Source organism: Cricetulus griseus (assembly GCF_003668045.3).
Source record: "Cricetulus griseus strain 17A/GY chromosome 1 unlocalized genomic scaffold, alternate assembly CriGri-PICRH-1.0 chr1_0, whole genome shotgun sequence".
NCBI lineage: Eukaryota > Metazoa > Chordata > Mammalia > Rodentia > Cricetidae > Cricetulus > Cricetulus griseus.
In genome coordinates, this window is record NW_023276806.1 from 270188419 (window position 1) to 270209458 (window position 21040).

General features: G+C 38.9%; 1 protein-coding gene across 10 annotated transcripts in view; it reads right to left on the reverse strand.

Moving 5' to 3' along the window:
• Positions 1–21040, reverse strand: part of Jmjd1c (jumonji domain containing 1C) — a 165739-nt gene that overhangs the window by 2110 nt on the left and 142589 nt on the right. For all 10 annotated transcript variants that reach the window (XM_027395050.2, XM_035451969.1, XM_027395048.1 and 7 more), the window contains 7 exons: positions 20268–20546; positions 16785–16953; positions 15234–15324; positions 14292–14422; positions 10307–10429; positions 6936–7075; positions 4368–4544 (listed from right to left, as the gene is read on the reverse strand). In XM_027395050.2, the coding sequence (XP_027250851.1) occupies positions 4368–4544; positions 6936–7075; positions 10307–10429; positions 14292–14422; positions 15234–15324; positions 16785–16953; positions 20268–20546 (1110 nt within the window). The remainder of the gene's footprint in view (positions 1–4367; positions 4545–6935; positions 7076–10306; positions 10430–14291; positions 14423–15233; positions 15325–16784; positions 16954–20267; positions 20547–21040) is intronic.

Genomic DNA, 21040 nt, shown 5'->3' on the forward strand with positions numbered 1-21040 from the left:
ACACCTTCTGCATGTCCTTGTTCCTAACAACTGCTTTCTCTAAATGCTCTGTGTAACAAGAGAAGGCCCAAGTGGATCTAATCTGAATTTTTTGTTTAGTCTTTATTTGTCTTCAAAAGAGATTTTTAAATGCCATAAAAATTCCTGGGAAAGAAGGAATAACTGAAAAACTAAGCACTTACATTGACTCTAATTTTTAAGTTTGCAAAACAAATTTAATTGGGAAGAGTGAGATGAAGCTGATAGTAAGTGGGAAATGGAGACTGTGGGAAAGAATCTAATTGATGACAGGGTGATGGGATTCCAGAGGGGCTAGAATTCCTCCTCTGGACATATGACCACCTGAACAGCTGCTGAAGTCTGCAGGGTTGTTTAACTCAAGCACTGTGCCTCTATTGACAAGTTGGTAGCACCATAAAGTAAGCGCTCTGTTTCTGTGCTCATTAGGCTTCTGGTTCCTCTGGAGTAACAGTGGGAGCCTCACATGTGCAGCGTGTCTGTACAGTCTCACTGGGTCTTCCTATTGTCTGTAGAACAGATGCTCTATTCAGAACAGTGGACTATGGATGAGATGCTCAGCTCCTGTCCCAAGACAAATCAGCCAATAAATGGCAAGTCAACAGGAGCCCAACTCCTGTGATGTCTTGTCTAACAGATGCTTTACACTGCTATATTAACTCTCTCATACCAGCCTTGTGATTCCCATGTCTTATCTGGGCATGCTGTGGGGTGAGTCAGTCAGTCCTTCAGGAGTCTTAGCATGTTACCTTTTGATATGTTTAGCTCTAGCATGACCTAAAGTCTCCAAAATTCTGACTTAGATCCTTTGTTCCATGTCTTGATCTTTTTATTCTCTTCATCCATTATCCTTGTGGTTTCCCTTTAGATATTTTATCCATGGTGTTTCCTGGAGTTCTTTGCATTGCAAGTCCAAGTTCAGGGCTTCCTTGGGAACATTTCTGTCGATGCATTCTCTCCTTGGAACAGGCCATCCTTTTGCTTCTGTGCATGTGTTTAACACTCTAGTTTGAGAACTGGGCATCTGAACATTACCATGTGAGCCTTGGGAATCAATCTCTCTTTCCTTAAGGTTTGGTGTTATGGGTAACTGAGGACTGCAGTCATTCTTTAGTCACATGGCAGAGTTTCTGAGAATGCTGTATTTCTTGCTGGGCATGGTCAGGAAGTCTCTGTCCCATTTTTTTCAGTGGTCAGCTGTATGCTGACAAAGATTTCCTTAAAGAGACTTTCTTCTTAAAATGGCCTCCTGGCTCTTCTGAGCTGTGTTACCTCCCAGACCTTGGAAAGGCTATGTCAGCTTTGCCAATTCATGGCGCTTTAGAATGTTTTCTGACTGCCAACTTTTATTATTGCTTACAGGATGCATGTGTTTCTAAACAACCCCTATCTGATAAACTTGGCTGAAATCTTGAGAGTTAAAAAACAAAGGATCCAGTTTTAAAGCAGAACACAAGCGCTTCCCATTCCATCTACATCTTTTCTTTTGATATTTGAGTCGCTAATCATAAGGAGGGAGGTTAGAAAACAGAGCTTTATGTTTATAGTCTGAATGTTATTTTTTTAAAAAAAGGGTTAATCATCATTTGGTTGTTTGTGAAAATGTTAGGTGAGGTTTTGCCACACATTTCTTTGGGTCACTCAAATGCAGACAATTTGTAATTCTCCCCATCTCCCCAGACAGGGTTTCTCTGTCGAGCTCTGGCTGTCTTGGAACTCACTCTGTAAACCAGGCTGGTCTCAAACTCAGAGAGAGCCCTGTACCTCTGCCTCACAAGTACTGGGATTAAAGGCATGCACCTTGATCGCCCAACCCAGCTGAAAATGACGTCACTTACTATAAATGCTAAAAGTCTAGTAAGCTAAGAATCTTAGGGTAAACTTATTAATATGTTCATTTTTCTTTCCCTTCTGTTTCTTATCCTGTGGTACTGGGGTTGGCATGGGGTGTTGAGCCTCACAATCTAGGCCATTGCTCTGCTACTAAGTTCTAGCCCCAGCTCTATCTTAGTTTTAAAGGCCATTCAGAACACTATGGTGGACAGAAAGGTTTAGTAGCTCTGTCTAGAGATGGATATAATTTCACAAATTTGTAAGGTTTAAAAACACAAGATTCATAAGTTACAATTTTAGAGTGAGCTGTAGAATGTGAAGGGAACTGTGGCCATCACACTTCTAGTTGCTAAGATAAACTCTGCACTGCCCTGTACTGTTTAAATGACATTGTCTTCTAGTATCTGTCCTACTCACTGCTGAGAGGCCAGAACAGTATGCTGCTTCTTTCTTAGCAGTGCTGGCCTTGAGATGCAGTGGTACATGTTTCAAATAGTTGGACATCTCACAGTGTAGTCCCTAGACGGTAACATCAGGATTGGTTATTGGAACTGTGAAAGTTCATTTCCTCCCCAACCTGCCATCCAAGGAATCAGAAAAATGAGGGCTGGAATATAGCACCTGTAAGAAAGCATGCTGGGAACTGGTCAGATCACTGCACATCTGAAGCCCGCCCCGTCCAAACAACAAAATGCCATTTCAACTCTGTGATTTCCTTTATACCCCATACCCACTCCTTATAAAAACAACAACCTCAAAGTCCCCAGGTCTAGAGAGGAAGCAGAGAAAATAAGCTGTACATAATACCACTGCGAGGAAAGGCACAACCTTCTTAGAGAACAGTGGGAGTTTCCTAAAGTTAGTCACCCATTTATCATCTGACCGGATAAATGCCTCCAGCCATTATTTACCTATATGTAAATGTTTACATTTATTTATTGCCAAAACTAGAAACAACCCAAATGAATTCCAGATAAGACTGAAAAATATTTCCTATGCTGCCACAGCTCACTAGCAACAAAAAACAGATCACTTGCTCTATACTCTATGGATGAACCTGAAACGAATTATAAAGAAAAGCTAAAATTGAGCTGGGTGGTGGTGGTTCAATCCCAGCACTTGGGAAGCAGAGGCAGGCAGATCTCTTGTCAGTTCAAGGCCAGTCTGTTCTACAGAGCTACTTCCAGGACAAGCAATGCTACAAAGAGAAACCCTATCTCAACCAAAAAGAAAGAAAGAAATGCCAGGCTTAAGGTACCTACTCTTAAAGATGTGAGTTCAGTTCCTAGCACCCATGTCAGTGGCTACTTTACTACAGGCCAGTAACCTGTAATGCCAGCTCCAGGAGGACCTGATGATGCCTCTGGCCTGTGGGTACCTATACTCAAATATCCACAATTTAAAACAGAACAATACACACTGTACGATTTCATTACTGCTATTTGTTTATCTACCCAAAGAGGGTCTGATTTTACTCCATGCAGGAACAGAACTTGAAACAATCCTCCTTTCACTTCCAGCTTTACAAATGTGAACATCACAGCTGGTATGAGTGCAATGAAACGGCATTCTCATAGAAGCAAAAGGTAGAGGCAGAAGGAGCACAAGTTCTAGGACATACTCAGAAGCTACACACTAAGTTCCAGGGTAGCCTAGGCTACATGAAACCACATCCCTAAAAAAGGAGAGGGGAGGGGGGGAACAGCTGGAAAGAAGGCCAGGCAATTAAGAGCACCTGTTGTGTTGCTCTTCCAGAACCTGATTTTAGCTCCCAGCACCCCCAGCTGTGGCTCACTCTAGCTCGTGCCTCCATAGGCACCTGTACTCACTGGCTTATACCAATACACAAAATACACACATACATATAATTTAAAAGTTGTACCATAACTATGAATGAAAACTTAACTCTGAAATGAGGTGTGGTGACACACACCTATAATCCCATCACTAGAGAGCCATAGGGACCAACACCACTGCCAGTTCAGGAAGAGCCTGGTCTGCAAGTTGAGACCCAATTTTAAACACCCCTAGAACTTGGAAGGCTGACAGCATGTCTTAAATGACTGAAAACAGCAACAACCACCCTGACATTTAGCAAGCTAGACATGTAAACAAGGACCTGCAAGTCCTATTCTCTGTTACCAAACACAACATAGATAGTTTTCTAAAGTCATTTACATTTGAGTACAAGTTTGCTATGTTCTGATAAGGCTAGCACAAATAAATGACATAAAAGGTTCCTAATCCCAATTTACAAGTGACTGTAATGAACATCTCTGAAATGAACACGGGACCATAAGAAACACAATCATCCAGTACACTTTCTAGGAAGTTACTGTAGAGAAGTATTTAATTACTCTAGATTTCAAACATTGTAAGTACCACTGTAATGGAAATACAATGTGCTGGTCATCTTCCTATGTAACACCTTTTATTTTTACCTATACACAGAATAATTTATTTTCCAAAGTTACTTCTTCACAGTACAGAGGTGTTAGAATTACATAAATATGTACCTGATGAAGTGTTCCTGCTGGCAAAACAATGGCATCACCAAGGAACTGAATCAAAGTGCAGGCTCTCACTCCATACTCCTCAAGCAGTCTCTGGCGGAGCTTCCTATTCACATACCAGCTTTGGTCCCGTATTGGATCATGCTCTGGCAGAACTTCAAGGCCTTGTTCTTTTGAAATCTAGTAGAGGTTAAAAGAAAAATATGCATTGGTCTTCTGCTTGCTCGCATACTTTCATAAAGCAATGACTGAGGACTGGGGAGGGGATTCAGTGGTTAAGAGCACTGGCTACTTTTGCAGAGAATGTGGGTTTGGTTCCCAATATCCACATGGCAGTTGACAGCATCTGCAACTCCATTTCCAGAGGAGCCAGTGCTTTCTTTTGGTGTCCTCAGGCACTGCATGCACAAGGGACACAGACATAAATGCAGGGAAAATACCTGTACATATAAAATAACAAATCTCAAACATCGTCAACAACTGTTTCAAGGCTTAGCCCAGCACTGCAGAGGCAGAAATGGCTGGCTCTCTCTGGGTTAGAGGCCTGTCTGTTCCATACAGCGAGTTCCAGGCCACTCAGAGCTAGAGTAAGAATCTATCTTTAAACACCCTGCAATTATTTATAAAAAGCCAAAGGGTATTAAAACACCATCACTGTTAGTGTGCACTGTCCCTTCTCACTACTTCTTTGTACTGTGAGGCTCTTGTCTATTTCGTTTTCTTCCTTACATTTGTTTCCTAATCATGTAGATGAAGAAAAACCACTTGTCTGTTTTTCTCTCTAAAGCCAAACCAATCATCCACATGGATTTCATAACCCCTTAAGGATACCTAACCCCTCAAGGATCTATTTCAAGGAACTATTATAAGTTAATAAAAAGCTGGATTAAAAAGGCACACTTATTAAATTTTACATTAAAACATTTTTAGGCATTCCAAGGGTGGTAATTTGCAAGGACTCTTCACTTTGCCTAGCATAGATCACCGGAATATTATTTCAATCCTTTCAAAAGGATGAACAAAATAAGCAACAACAGTGACTCCTTAAAGTCGTCAAACCACTGAGTTTTATTTTATCATTACTCTTAGTCAAGGATATAAACTACTATTTGGTCAATTAGAAATTAACCCAAGAATTAAAGGTGTTAAGAAACAAAAATTTAGTATATTCAAACAAATACTATAGACCAAATATGGTGAAGTAGAATCGCTGTTGAGGTTGGGAGTCAGGGCATCAAACTCAGAAAATGATGACCCTTTCTTTAGTTAATCTCATGTTTATCATCTATCCAGACGGTTCTGATGCTCTTGACTTGGTCAGGGAAGCTTCTTTTATAATAGGTGAAGGTTGATGTGGAAACTAAAAGCAAACTGTGCCTATGTGGATGGGACAACCACATCAACCTCCAAAACCCTATAGGGAACACTGCTGAAGCAAAAGCAGAATGAATGTAAAAGCTGGAGGACGGGGAGGAGAGCTGTGACACATGGAATGTCATCTTCTGAAAGGAACACGCTGTTAAACACATGAACTCACTCACAGCAGCTGTGATTACCTGCACAAGATTAAACCATTTAATTTCCAAGATCTGGGGTGGGGATGAGAACTTCAAGGGCTACACCCCTAGCAAGGAGCTATTGACAGCTGATGGCTTCTCAGACAGTCATTTTTCTTTAGCAGTGGTCACTAGTAGGATGCCACGGCCTATTGGATAACTCATACATATAGGTAGCATGAACTAGAGTGTCTTATAAAAGAGCCAGGTGATGGCCCACACCTTTAATCCCAGTACTTGGGAGGCAGGCAGAGTTCAAGGCCAGCCTGGTCTACAGAGTGAGTTCCAAAATCACCAGGGCTACACAGAGAAATCCTGTCTTGAACACCCCTGCCCCCTCGCCAAACAAACACACACAAAAGAAAGGAAGTTAAGAAGGGAGATGTGTGGTAGAAAGGGAGGGGCTAGAAATGACCAAGATACATTATATACATGCATGAAATTTTCAAAGTATTTAAAAAGCCCAAAACTACCAGGCAATTCCTAACAGCTCCTTTTACCAGTATTATGGTATCTATGTGTGTCTCTTGGGTAGGGTAGTGCTTCACTGTAGGGACCAAGAAAGCATTAACAGCCAAGAACAGGTTGCCATTCAAAACCCTCAAAATAAAATGGAAAATAAATGGGCTTTAATAACAAGAGAAAGCAGCTCTAAAAAATTGTTTATTTACTTGTTTTTTTTTTTTTTTACAATTCATCTGTATGGGTATTTTCCCTGCATCTGTGTGTGGTGCACTCAAAGGCCAGAAGAGGTCTTTGGCTCGTTATAAGCTGCCGTGTGGATGCTGGGAATAAATCTGGGTCCTCTGCAAGATCAAATGATCTTAACTGCTGAGCCAATGCTCTAGCTCAATATAAAGGAGCTTTTGAAATTCAATATAACACTAAAAAGGACTAAAAGTATAAAAGTATTTACATTATCTTACACTGCAGAATGCCCCGCCCCCCAAAAGGTAGAAAAATAATTAGTTCACATTCAAGGTAGAGGTAGGATTCTCTGAAACTTCAATTATACCTTTTGAAGAAATTCCCTTATCTTGTCAAGATCTTTTCCAGCATAAATATGCCACAGAGCACCAGGCATTTCACTTGAATCCTTTAATCTTTTCCTTAAAATATCATCCAATTCTTCTTCTTCAAATTTCTTAAGTATTCCTGAAACACAGGCAATTATTTTCAATTGGTCAGTTCAGACCACCAAAGAGCTGGATCTTCTAAGGCTGATTATCAGAGCAGGAGAGAGACCTTTCATCTTGCCTCTTTTTGGGGGGAAGGAAAGGTCCCATATGCAACCCAAACTAGTATGGAACTTGCTATGCAACAAAGTCTGGATTGCAACTCATGATCCTCTTGTCCCAGCTTCTCTACAAAGATATGTGATCTCACTGCAGAATTACATACCCAACACTGAGTTTCTGACTCCTGTGTCCACAGGAAGAAAAACAGTGATTTCCCATGTGTTTGCTTCAGAGACAGAGAATATCTACTTTAGAGCTAGAAATTCAGTTTCAAACTAAACAACATCCTCCCTGTCTCAAGAGTGGTCTGAACATCATAAACTCAAGGCATATCTTAACCTACAAAGTTAAACTTTTGACATTTATTATTTGGCTTTTCTAACTAGTAAAGCCAACAGGAACCATTGCCTTGATTATATGTTTGAGCTAAAAGGTTCAGTGAAGTAAGTAAAAGGGCTTAGTTATATGAGTGCATTTGCTTAATATTGGTTACTAATGAGAACCATTCTGGTTAATTTCAATAGAACCTTTGCCCTTATGATAGTTACTTTGTCATCTCTTCATAAAGCTATGGTTCTAAGGAAACATCAGGCAATCAAATTTTGGCACACTGGAAATCACCGTATCTACATAAGGAAATTTAGAAGAACATAAATAAAACTATCAATTCTAGGCATTTCAAGTAAGAAAATTACAGCAAAAATTTTCATGTTGATTTAAAAAGAATTTTATTTTAACATGTGTGTTTGTTTGCATATATATATATATGTGTACCACATGTGTGCCTATTGCCTCAGAAGTTCAAAAGAGGACATCAAATCTGCTGGAACTAGAGTTACAGACAGTTGTGAGCTGCCAAGTGGGTGCTGGGAACTGAACTTGGGTCTTCTGGAAGAGTAGCCAGTACTCTTAACCATTGAGCAATCTTTCCAGTCTGTTTTCTGTGTTTCAAATACTGTCGACTCCAAAGGATATATCAGATATTTCCTAACATCTGTGATGGCAAAATCTTCATAATAATATTCAAATCTGGCTGCAAAGCTTTCTTTTTTTGTTTTGTTTTTTTGAGACAGGGTTTCTCTGTAGCTTTGAAGTCTGTCCTGGAACTCGCTCTGTGGACCAGGCTGGCCACCACTGCCCAGCACAAAGGTTTCCTAATTTAAACAATTATTAGTGGATTAATAGGGTCATGTTCTTTTCTTGGGGGAGATGGGACAAAAAGTCAGGAGTTGATGGGGTTCTGGAAGGTCTTAATAAAAGGATGTAAATGATGTTTCCTAACATCTATGACAGCACAATACAATATTCAAATCTCACTGCAAATATTTCTTAATTCAAATATCAGACGTGTAATAGAGTAACAATAGGTTCATTCTGGGGTTTTAAAATTCAGGACTTCATGGAGTTCCAGAAGGTATTAATAAATCTACACAAATTGAAGATATTTAATAAATGCTATGAATATAAAGGCACCAAGAGAATAGTTGAGTTTTTGATGTTAGGTGTGACAAAGTTTTCCCCGAATTAATGAAAAAGATAACAAAACAAAGGACAATACTATAAGTATGTTCAAGCAGGCTACTATTGCTTGAGATGTTTATGAATGTAATTCTAAAATATTTCTCTGTAAACATCAGTAAAAAATGTTTAAAAATAAAGTTTTCTCAAAAGAGCAAAGATGCTAGAATAGGGGGATAGGGAATAAGGATGAGTAAGAGGGTTGCCATGCTTTGTGCCTTGAGTGAATAGTACTACAAACAGCAGATGTTAAGTTCCTCAAAGTGAAAAAAGTGCTAAAGGGACATTTCAATACAGTAGAAGAGCCAAAGAGATGGTTCCACAGCTAAAAGTACTTGCTGCTCTAGCGGAGGACCTAGGTTTGGTTCGAGTCCCAGCACCCACATGGCTAATCTAATCTCCAGTTCCAGTGGATCCTATGCACTATTCCGGCCTAGGTGGGTACTTGTATGCACGACATGGTACACATACATAAAGGCAAGCAAAAAACACCTATATACAAATAAGTAAGAGTAGAGGGTCATAAAAAAGAGGCAACTAAGCAATGTCACATAGAAAGCTTACGTAATCTGCACTAAAGTTACTTATACTTCTGTGCTAGAGCTACAACTTAAATGTGTCAATGACTCTCCAGTTCTATACAGAACTGCTTTGGGAGTACTTCATTATAGTCAGAAATGACCATTAAGGACCTAAGTAATCTAAGCCTTACAGTGCTGAGAAAGCTGAGATCTTATGTTCTAACTGCCAAATATATATAAAAATACAATGTGTATGAGAATGACTCCTTATCTCCAACAGTTTAGTCACTCAGTTGTAGATTATTCTGAGATACAGACAGAATTAAAGCAAAGTAGAAAAGGTACATCTATAACTGTAGCATAGTCTATTCACGAGGTGTCAGATTTAGGTGAATGTTCCAAATAGCCAAGTCCAAACTGTGAAGAGAAAGTTAATACCGTCACCCAACACAATGGTCCAGAAAGAACTATACAAGTATGTTTCAGTAAAAGCCAGAGACAGAGGGTGTCAAACAGGGCAAAGGAATTGTTCTGAGGGTAGGAGTAACAGAATGACTGAAGTTATAGAGGTGGCTTGCTTCTCAGAAGAAAGAATAGTTGAGTCTGCTGTTATTCTTATTTAACTGCAGCATCATCAATCAGAACTAAATACCTACTTGAAGAGAAGTTGTGGAGAAAAAAATTTTAAGAGGTGTGACTTTACATTTAAGAGGGAAGAATAGGTAACAGCAGAGATTTAGAGAAACTAGAGAATGAAAAGTAAAATCTAGGAACATAGAAAAATGGTCTCAGAAAAAACGTTTTTTCTTTGGAATCCAAGGGTGTGTTAGAATCACAAATGGTATCTCACAGACACCCTCAAAACCTGGTAGCTATTAAGCACAAGATTACAAGTGATTTGAACAAAATGCATTCATAAATACAATACGCAGTAAAAACAAAGGCACAAATAAAAACATTTACTTTTAAAATTGCTATTTCTTCTCTTCTACATGATAAACAAGAAAAGTAATTTTCAGGTGACAAAGGTTAAAACACATCCCCAACCCCCAATCTATTGTGTTAGCCCTGTAACCTAAGTAGCAACAGTGGCTGTTCTTTAAGTTTACCTGCTTTTGAAAGGACACCATTTCCTTTTGCTATTCCGACATAGACAAGAATATTAACAACATCAGAAGCTTCTACGTGAAGATTTGTGGTTCCTATGTCATGATCCTTAGCAGCAGCAACACCTGTGTGAGAGATGAGGCCTTTATTCCAGAGTACTATATACACCTATAATCCCCATGAAACAACTGAATTATAACTTTTGTTTTTACCCAGAGTACTGTACACATCTATAATCCCCATAAACAATTGACTTATAACTTTTGTTTTAGTTGCCTTGTTATAAATACTTGCCCCCAAAATCCAGCTGCTAAAAACTATCAATAGAAATGCCACATATAAAACAATTCAATAAAAATACATAGAGATGTTATAAGGAATTAAGTATTTACTTGAATATACTGGCTGTTAATTGCTGTATTATTACTGGACATTAAAAAAGATTTCAAGAGCATTATTAAAAGAACAGGTTTACTAATGGGTAAAAAAACCACTAGACAATTTGCTTTTAGATTAAAATCTGTTAAACTGCCATAAAATCCCAACTTAAAGAAAAATGGTTAAGGATGATGAACACTTTGTCTGAGTCATTTTAGATTCCTCTATTGAGAATTGTCTATTTATTCTATACCCCACTTTTTAATTGGATTAGTTGGTGATTTGGAGACTAGCTTTTTGAGTTCCTTGTAAATTTTGGAGATCAGCCCTCTGTCTGTTGTGGGGTTGGTGAATATCTTTTCCCAATCCGTGGGCTGTCGTTTTGTCTTGTTGACTGTGTCCTTTGCCTTACAGAAGCTTCTCAGTTTCAGGAGGTCACATTTATTAATTGTGGATCTCAGTGTCTGTGCTACTGGTGTTATGTTCAGGAAGCTGTCTCCTGTACCTCCCACTTTCTGTTCTAAGAGGTTCAGTGTGGCTGGATTTACGATGAGGTCTTTTTTGATTCATGTGGACTTAAGTTTTGTGCATGGTGATAGAAATGGATCTATCTGCAGTCTTCTATATGCCAGCATCCAGTTATGCCAGCACCATTTGTGAAGATGCTTTCTTTATTCATTCCATTGTATAGCTTTGGCTTCTTTTGTCAAAAACCAGGAGTTCACAGGTGTGCGAGTTAATATTAGGGTTTTCAATCCGATTCCATTGGTCTACCTGTATATGTTTGTGTCAGTACCAAGCTGTTTTCAGGACTGTAGCACTATAATAGAGCTTGAAATCAGGGATGGTGATGCCTCTGGAAGTTCTTTTATTGTCCTGGTTCTTTGGTTTTTCCATATAAAGTTGAGAATTGTTTTTTTTCCAAGTTCTGGAAAGAATTGTGCTGGGATTTTGATGGAGATTGCATTGAATCTGAAGATTGCTTTGGCAAGACTGCCATTTTTACTATGATGATCCTACCTATCCAAGAACATGGGGGATCCTTTCATTTTCTGGTATCTTCTTTAATTTATTTCTTTAAAGACTCAAAATTCTTACGATACAGACAGGTCTTTCACTTTTTTTTTGGTTAGCGTTATGCTGTTTGTGGCAATTGTAAAGGGTGATGTTTCTTGGATTTCTTTCTCAGCACATTTATCATCCATATATAGTAGGGCTACAGATTTTTTTTGTTGTTGTTAATCTTGTATCCTGCCACTTTGCTGAAGGTGTTTATGAGCTGTAGGAGTTCCCTGGTAGAGTTTTTTGGTTCACTTATGAGAACTATCATATCATCTGCAAACAGTGAAAGCCTGACTTCCTTTCCAATTTGTATCCCCTTGATCTCCTTTTGTTGTCTTCTTGCTCTAGCTAGAACTTCAAGGACAATATTGAAGAGATATGGAGAGAGTGGACAGCCTTGTCTTGTTCCTGATTTTAGAGGAATAGCCTTGAGTTTCTCTCCATTTAGTTTGATGTTGGATGTTGGTTTGCTGTATATTGCTTTTATTATGTTTAGGAATGTTCCTGTTATCACTGATCTTGTCAAGACCTTCATCATGAAGGGGTTTTGGATTTTGTTAAAGGTTTTTCAGTCTCTAGTGAGATGATCATGTGGTTTTCTATTTGTTTATATGGAAGATTATATTGATGGATTTTCATATGTTGAACCATCCCTGCATCACTGGGATGAAGCCTACTTGATCATGGTGGATGATATTTCTGATGTGTTCTTGAATTTGATTTGTCAGTATTTCATTTCATTTATTTGTTTGTTTATTTACTTATTTATTTGTTTTTCAAGACAGGGTTTCTCTGTGTAGCTTTGTAGCCTATCCTGGCACTCACTCTGCAGACCAGGCTGGCCTCAAACTCACAGAGATCCGCCTGCCTCTGCCTTCCGAGTGCTAGGATTAAAGGTGTGCGCCACCAACGCCGGCCGATTTGTCAGTATTTTATTGAGTATTTTTGCATCAATGTTCATGAGGGATACTGGTCTGTAGTTCTCTTTCTTAGTTGTATCTTTGTGTGGCTTGGGTACCAAAGTAACTGTAGCCTCGTAAAAAGAATTTGTCAATGAGCCTTCTGCTTCTATTGTGTGGAACAATTTGAGGAGTATTGGTATTAGCACTGCTTTGAATTTCTGGTAGAATTCTGCACTGAAGCCATCTGGCCCTGGGCTTTTTTTGGTTGGGAGACTTTTGATGACTGCTTTTATTTCCTTAGAGTTTATAGGTCTACTTACACCTGTCAGAATGGCAAAAATCAAAAACACCAAATACAGTTTATGCTGGAGAGGTCGTGGAGAAAGGGGAACACTACATCCACTTTGGAAATCTGTGTGGCAATTCCTCAGGAAAATGGGAATCAGTCTACCCACAAGATCCAGCAATTCCACTCTTAGGCATATACCCAAAGGATGCACATTCATACAACAAGGGCATCTGTTCAACTATGTTCATAGCAGCATTATTTGTAATAGCCAGAACCTGGAAGCAACCTAGATGTCCCTCAACTGAAGAATGGATAGAAAAAAATGTGGTACATTTACACAGTGGAGCTATAAAGATGACACCAACTAACAATCTAAGCAACAGAGGAGAGGCTACCTTAAATGCCCTCTCCTGATAATGAGATTGATGACTAATTCATATGCCATCATATAGCCTTTATCCAGCAGCTGGTGGAAGTAGAAGCAGACAGCCACAGCTAAATCTTCAACTGAACTGAAATCCAGATGCAGAGGAGGACTGTTGAGCAAAGGGGTCCAGACCAGGCTGGTGAAACCCACAGAAACAGCTGACCTGAACAAGGGAAAACTCTTGGTCCCCAGACTGATAGCTGGGAAACCAGCATGGGACTGATCCAGACCCCCTAAATGTGGGTGTCAGTGAGGAGACCTTGGAAATCTATGGGGACTCTTGTAGTGCATCAGTACTTATTGGTAACACAGGAATGGACTTTAGGAGACCATCCCACACATGGAGGGAGACTTCCTGAGCCTAGACAAAAGGGGGTTGGCGAGGCCCTATCCCAAAGAATATGACAGACTTTGAAGACCCCCCCTCCCATGGAAGGCCGTGCCCTTCCTGGGGAGCAGAAAGGGTATGGGATGGGTAGAGCATTAGTGGGGGGGGGGGCTGGGGAGAGAGGGAGGGAGGGAGAGAGACCCGGGATTGACATGTAAAATAATTTTCTATCTAATAAAAAAAAGGGGGGGGGAGAATATTGCTGGATTGCAGAAGAGCTAAGGACCTGCCATGTGGAAGGCAGGAACTCAGGGATTCTCTTGGGCTCTACAACTAACCTCCAAGGCAGGGTGATTATTCAGAATTTATAGTAGCCAGACATCACTGTTGGTGGTTAAAGTGTGGTCAATATATTTTCTCCATCCTCTCAAATGTAACCTTTCTGTTTTGTTTTCTTTCTTAAGCTATGGATTTTATAACAGCAAAGAAAAATGAGAAATAATGCCCAATTCTCCCTCTTGAAAATAAGATTTACCTTCCTTGTTAAAAAGAAAAAAAGAAAGAAAGAAAAAGCAAAAGAGAAATGGAAACATATACTTACCATAGGCACTGCATAACCTGGGTCCTAGATCAGGGCGTACAAAGAACCCTGGCAAATGGGAGGCCAAATTGAACTTCCCTTCTGGGTTGCAATATTCTGGCAATGGCAGACTTCTTAAAAAGTCTTCATATCTAAAGATAACAACACAGCTTTCTTTTGAATACAGATTTGGGTTTAAAGTATTTTGAAGTACAAAATTCTTTTTGGGGGGAGGTGGAGCAGGGTAACAGAGTTTTTCTGTGTAGCTCTTGCTATCCTGGAACTCACTCTGTAGACAAGGCTGGTATTCAACTTAAGAGATCCACCTGCCTCAGCCTCCCTAAGTGCTAGGATTAAAGGCATGAGCACCACAGTCCAGCAGGAAGTACAAAATTCTTCATTTGTGAAGACTGGAATATCCTTCCCTTAAACTATACAGTACTATTGTAGAATCAAAACCTTCAGAGTCTAAACTAGATTACTGTACAAGGCAGGCATAGAGTATACATGATACTAATATATCAGTTATACTTTTCTTTTTTCAGTTTTTGGAGACAGGGTTTCTCTGAGTAGCTTTGGAGCCTATCCTGGCACTGGCTCTGGAGACCAGGCTGGCCTCGAACTCACAGAGATCCGCCTGCCTCTGCCTCCTGAGTGCTGGGATTAAAGGCATGCACCACCAACTCCCGGCTATTTGCCTATGCCCAGCTCATTTATACTTTTCTAAACACAACAAATTATGTAAATGCTCCAGCAAGAGGGAGGCCTACAAAAGGATACTATAGAACCCTAACACAAGTATTTCTTCAGGATGAAGTCTTCCCCCTTGATAAGGTTGCAGAGACTTAGTTTTGCTTTTTAGTTATCTATTTTTATTGAGAAAAACAAACAAAAAAACTTTAATGCCTATATTAGTAGTTACTTATGCTGGGAACAAGCCCAGTTCAATTTCCCAAGTCATACCTTGCTGGCATCATGGTCTTAAAGTCTTCTCCAGATGGGCAGTCTTTCAACTTTAAAACCACTGTTTCTCCACTTTTGTTTTTCTGCCGTTCTATAAAAATTAGGATTTAGTTACTTCAAATATTGATAGATTTTAGTTTGCTGAGAGAAAAAGTTTTAAAAGATTTTAGTTCACAGAGAGAAAAAGTTTCCCACAGGCTTTGGCCCATTACAAGGAAGTTGGCCCCAGCCCCGGGCACATCCTATGGTTTAGACGGGGGCAATTGCCAAGACAACCCTCTCTGGGTCACACCTGGCTGGCCAACAGACAATCAAGGACCTTCCAGGGTACGTTCTATGGTTTTTCCTTTGTAAAAAAGCAGGTCACACCTGGGTGACCACTCTAACATGAGATCATACTTTGTAATCAATCACTTTGTGCCCCTTGCCTGTATGCTGATCTGTGGTTTTTACCAGTAAGGAGCCTGTAACCCTTGCTGGTGTGTGCAGCTTTCCCGATATTGCTGACACCCGAATGCACATTCGTTCAATAAACTCTCTTGCTTTTGCAGCTCTTGGTCTGGTTTCTGATTCTTGGAGACTCCTCAGGATCCTGAGGCCCTTGGGGGTGTGGAGGTCTTTCAATATAACTTAGGCCTTTGCATTCATGAAAGAAATGTGAACAGTTAGACTTCTGCACACAGAAGGTTCATGGATTCTGATTGGGTGTGTGTGCATGTGTGTGTGTGTCCAAGGAAGTTTGAAGATTTTGAATCTCCTGGACCTAAAGTTACAGGGAGCTGTGAGTTACCCAAAGTGACCAAACTGAAGCCCTCTGCAAGGGCTGCAGAGCCATCTCTCCAGCCTCAAGATTTAAATATGCAATACATGGCATTAACTACTTTAAGAAATTGCTCTTCCTAATCATTTATATTTGATAATATTAGTCTCACACATTTATAGTTTTTAATTTTCAAAGTGTTTAACATAAACCATATAATTTAATTTCTATAACTGAGGAAGTCCTTATCAGGAAATACAGCTTAAATTATGTCAAAGTGAAAGGAAATTAGGTCTAGAGTTAGGATTATGAATCATTATTTTCTTTCTTCCTTTCTCCCCCCCCCCCTTCCTTTCTTTTGTTTGTCGAGACAGGGTTTCTCTGTGTAGCTTTGGAGCCTATCCTGGCACTGGCTCTGGAGACCAGGCTGGACTCGAACTCACAGAGATCTGCTTGCCTCTAGAGCCTCCTGAGTGCTGGGATTAAAGGCGTGTGCCTTTATTTTATTTCTAAGTTCTTTAATTTTTGTCTCTTATAGATAGGGTCTTATTTATTTAGCTCAACTGGCTTCAAATTCACTAATTAGTGGAGGATGACCCAGAACTCTAGATCTTTCTGTCTCTGCTGAGGACACATTAAGTCTAACTACCTGTAGGCGTCTATTTTTTTTTTTTTTTAAATAAACTGAAGAACAATGTAAATATGGATGCTTCATGGGTGAAGAATTTAAGTTGTGTTAGCAATTCATCATCTTAGGGTTATGAGTAAGACATCAGTGAAAAATAACATACTTGAAATTTCTTCAAAACCATCCCAGAACTCCTTAACGTTGGCATTTGAAACAATGCTGTCTTTGCAGTTCAAGAGATCAGCTTGGTGGTCTCCAAAATCCAGACTAATTGATTCTGCCTTCCACAGGCTAATGTTCATTTTCTTATGCACACCGGAAACCACTGCAGGCTTATGAATAAACACAAATAGATAACAGTTAAAAGGCGCCTAGACATTCCAAAGCTTAAGTGTACATGCAAGAGGAAGGGACTATTAAGTTTTAGCCAAATAGGAAAATTTTTGAATATTGTGAATAAAGAAAGCTACTTAGTTCTGGACTTGGAAAGATGCATGCATGTAAATGAAAACAATAATGGAAGAACACCATGGCAAAAATGGTGCCATTTACTTATTTATTTGGTTTCTATTTTATTTTGATATGGGATTTTTGCAATGTAACACAAGCTGTCCTCCATCTTCAGTTTCCTAACTGCAGGGACTATAACATGTGACAGCATACTCAACAAAATGGCATTTTTGTATTGAAATTTCAATGGATAGTAACTGAAAAAAAAGTCTGAAGACTGCATTCATGGATAGCAGAAATATTTTCAGAGACTGCTTTATCTACAGGCAAACTTTTTATAGACACTATGTAATCTTTGTAAGTATGCAATACATGCATTAACATTTGAAATTAAAAAGTCAAGATCAAAACGCTTTGTACACTTAATTTACAACATTTAAAACACATTCTTTTTCACTTCTACAAGGGTCCTGATAACAACAGAGCACAGGCATGATACCATACTTTAAGCCTAATGACTAATATAAATGAATCATGCCTTTCAGATCCCAGGAATCCAAATTTTACAACATTGTTTAACTGAAAAACCAGTAACTAAAGATTTATGACTTCTCAAAATTCTAATAAATTATATAAAAATACCTCTGATTAATTGTTCAACTGATAAATTATTCAGTTTTTATTCTAAATGATAATATAGTTCTGCAATAGAGAATTTATGAAATTATGACTTAAAGAATCTCTAAATAGATATTAACTAAGACATTTAAAAGTTATCATAAAACAAACGCCTCAAGTTAGAATTTTCAATTACAAAAGATAAAAACAAAAAACAAAAGAAAAAAAACCCCACCATGAGCCAGATCTCTCTAAATCTGGTCTACACAATGAGTTCCAGGCCAGTTGAGGGATACATAGTGGGACTGTCACAAAACAAAGGGCTGCAAAGATGTCTCTGCAGTTGAGAGCACTGGCTGCTCTTGTAGAGGCCCTGGGTTTCATTTCCAGCACCCACACAGTGGTTCACAAACATCTGCAGCTCTAGTTCCAAGGGATCCAATATCCATCTAACCTTCACAGGCACCAGCCAGGTAAATGGTACACAGATACACATGCAAGAAAAACACCCACATGTGTATAATAAAATGTAAAACAAGACAAACCCTCAATGGAATCTAGCTGAATGCTCCATTAAATGTTCCTTCAATAAGTTATTAATATGTTCAACTCCTAACATAGGTCCAGATATTAGGTATTTACTACTGGCAATTCATCACTACAGTTCCTATATAAAAGTAATCTCACTAAGCCTTTTACCAATCTTTAAAAAGCCAGCTAACTGGTATATTAAAGTAATTCCAAGTAAAATTCTAAAGCTACTGTCATCATCTTACTGAAATATCTCAAGACTTCCCAATCAGACCACTCACCTCTAATATTTTTTCCTAAAAGTAACTGCTGTATGGTCAATTATTTTAAATTGCCAATTGCAGCTTTCACTTACAATGTATGTTAAAATTCCTTGATAATTAAGGGTCTTTCATTGTGTATTCTGTAAGGTGGTAAATTTCTTTATCACTCTATTCTTGGTTCAGAACAAGCTAACCTACTTACAGAGTTCTACAATAACTCGTATATGTCAAGGAATGCCTTAACTAGCAAAAAATTCACTCAATTTCTAAGTAATTCACAATAGTTTGTTTGAATTAGTACCTTGGCTTAGCCAGACTATCTTCTTTTTCACAGCACCTTTCAAAAAGTCCTTAAAAATCTTTAACACATTCATAAAAATGTTCATGTGACTGTTTCTTATCAAACAGTCCCAACATAAAATGAAGTGTTCAAAATTTCAGTTCAGCAATGGTAGCAGATCCACATAGGCTCAAAGATACATGACACCATTCTTGTGTGTATGCAAAACCTAGATGGTGTTCTGTGGTGTTGTGTTGGAATGAATGATCATTTTTCACCACAGGGCACAGGTGACTTTAGTAAAATGGTTCTTACTCATCTTCACAAGGCTACTCAGTTTTAAGTCATGAATTAGATGCTCAGTAACTGCATATTAAAATAGGCTGGTGAGATGGTTTAGCTGGTGAAAGTGCTTATAGGCAAGCCTAATGCCCTAAGTTCAATCCCTAGAAGCCACAATGGTAGAGAGAACTGACTCCTAAAAGTTGTCCATTAACTTTCACATGCACACAGACATACACATAATACAGGAGCATGGTACTAATGTGTTCCAAGGAAGAGGAAACAAATTAAGTAATACCCTAAGGCAGGTAATTAAGTCTGCTCCAAATTTTTTATTATTTAGATACTTAATATCTGAATCACATATAAAGCATTAAGTCAGAACTTTGATCATAAGGAAAACCAATTTTACCTGGGCAGAAAGAAATTGTAATCAAGATTTGACAAAATGGAGGCTGGCCACGATGGCACTTGCCTTTTATCCCAGGATTTGGGAGGCAGAAGCAGGCGGATCTCTGTGAGTTCAACGTCAACTTTGTCTAACAAGTGAACTGCAGGATAGCCAAAGCTACATAAAAGGACCCTGACCCAAAAATCCAAAACCAAAAGAAAGATTTGATGAATTAAGCCAGGGTATGCATTCAGTAGAAAATTATAAGCTTTGGGTTTTATCACAAGCCAATAAAAAGTTAAAAAATTAACTATCTTTAAAATTTTCATAAGCAGCCGGGCATTGGTGGCAAACACCTTTAATCCTAACACTCGGGAGGCAGAGGCAGGTGGGTCTCTGTGAGTTCGTGACCAGCCTGGTCTACAAGAGCTGGTTCTAGGAGAGCCTCCAAAGCCACAGAGAAAACGTGTGTGTGTGTGTGTGTGTGTGTGTGTGTGTGTGTGTGTGTGTGTGTGTGGGGCGCGGCGGTGGGGGGTGGGTGGGTGGTGTTCATCAGTTCAATACAATTGCTTTTCATATTAACATATTAGTAAAATATCAGAAAAAAAGAATTAAACTTTGTAAATCTATTACTAGTGCATGTCTACTCACTAAACCTATCTGTCAAATAATCTGCTTCCTTGTATAGTTATATACATCTGGACAAAACCAGAAATCCTGAAATAATAATTTTGGCAATCTGTTAATTTTGGGGCTCTTTCTTTTCCCCACAGGAGAATTAAGTTTTCTAATCAGGCCCATGGAGAGTGTTAACCACTGTAACATACTTACCTGTCCTTGTTTCCAGCACTCTTTGAAAAGCTTCCAGTTATTACTATTCTTGTAATCCTTAAGCCATAAAATATGCTGGTCACAGATCCAAGAATGTGGTATATCACTGTATAATTTATTGCTTTCATTCACGGCAGATTTTCGGCTTTCTTTAGGTTCTTCATTAGGCTCTGATTTTACATTTATCTTGGCTGTTTTATTTGGTGGAATTTTGTTTTCAACAACTGAAGCAATGATGTCATCAAGGATGTTAGGCATACTCCGTCCACTTTTGCCACTCTATTAAGAAAAACAAACAATTTCTGAAAACAATGAAGACCCTCCCTAAGTTTGGTAATGCAAGAAGCAACTTGCTCTACAGGATTCAGGAGCAGTCATCCTATTTTACACATTGGTGTGTATTAGGCAGAAGGAATAGGGTTAAGACCCCTCCATATATTTTAAAGGCAATTGTAACATTTTATCTCCTTTGGTAATTTATTTTTCCTTTTAATTGACAAGTAATTAAACAAAACTTGCTTTGCAAGTATTTTTCAGATATTTCCATATAGGTTTGCTTTCTCCCACTACAAGCGTACGTAACTCTCAGGCTTCAAACAGTAATCTTGGAGCTCTCCTGGACTCAAACTTCTATCTGAGAAAAAATGGAAAACTCCAGCTTTGAAGTTAGAATTGGAATAAGACCAGTCCTTGCTGTTTATTTCATCTGCATCTGTTTCATTAGAACCATAGCTAACCATCAAATCTATACAAATTTAAAACCAGAGGCTAGC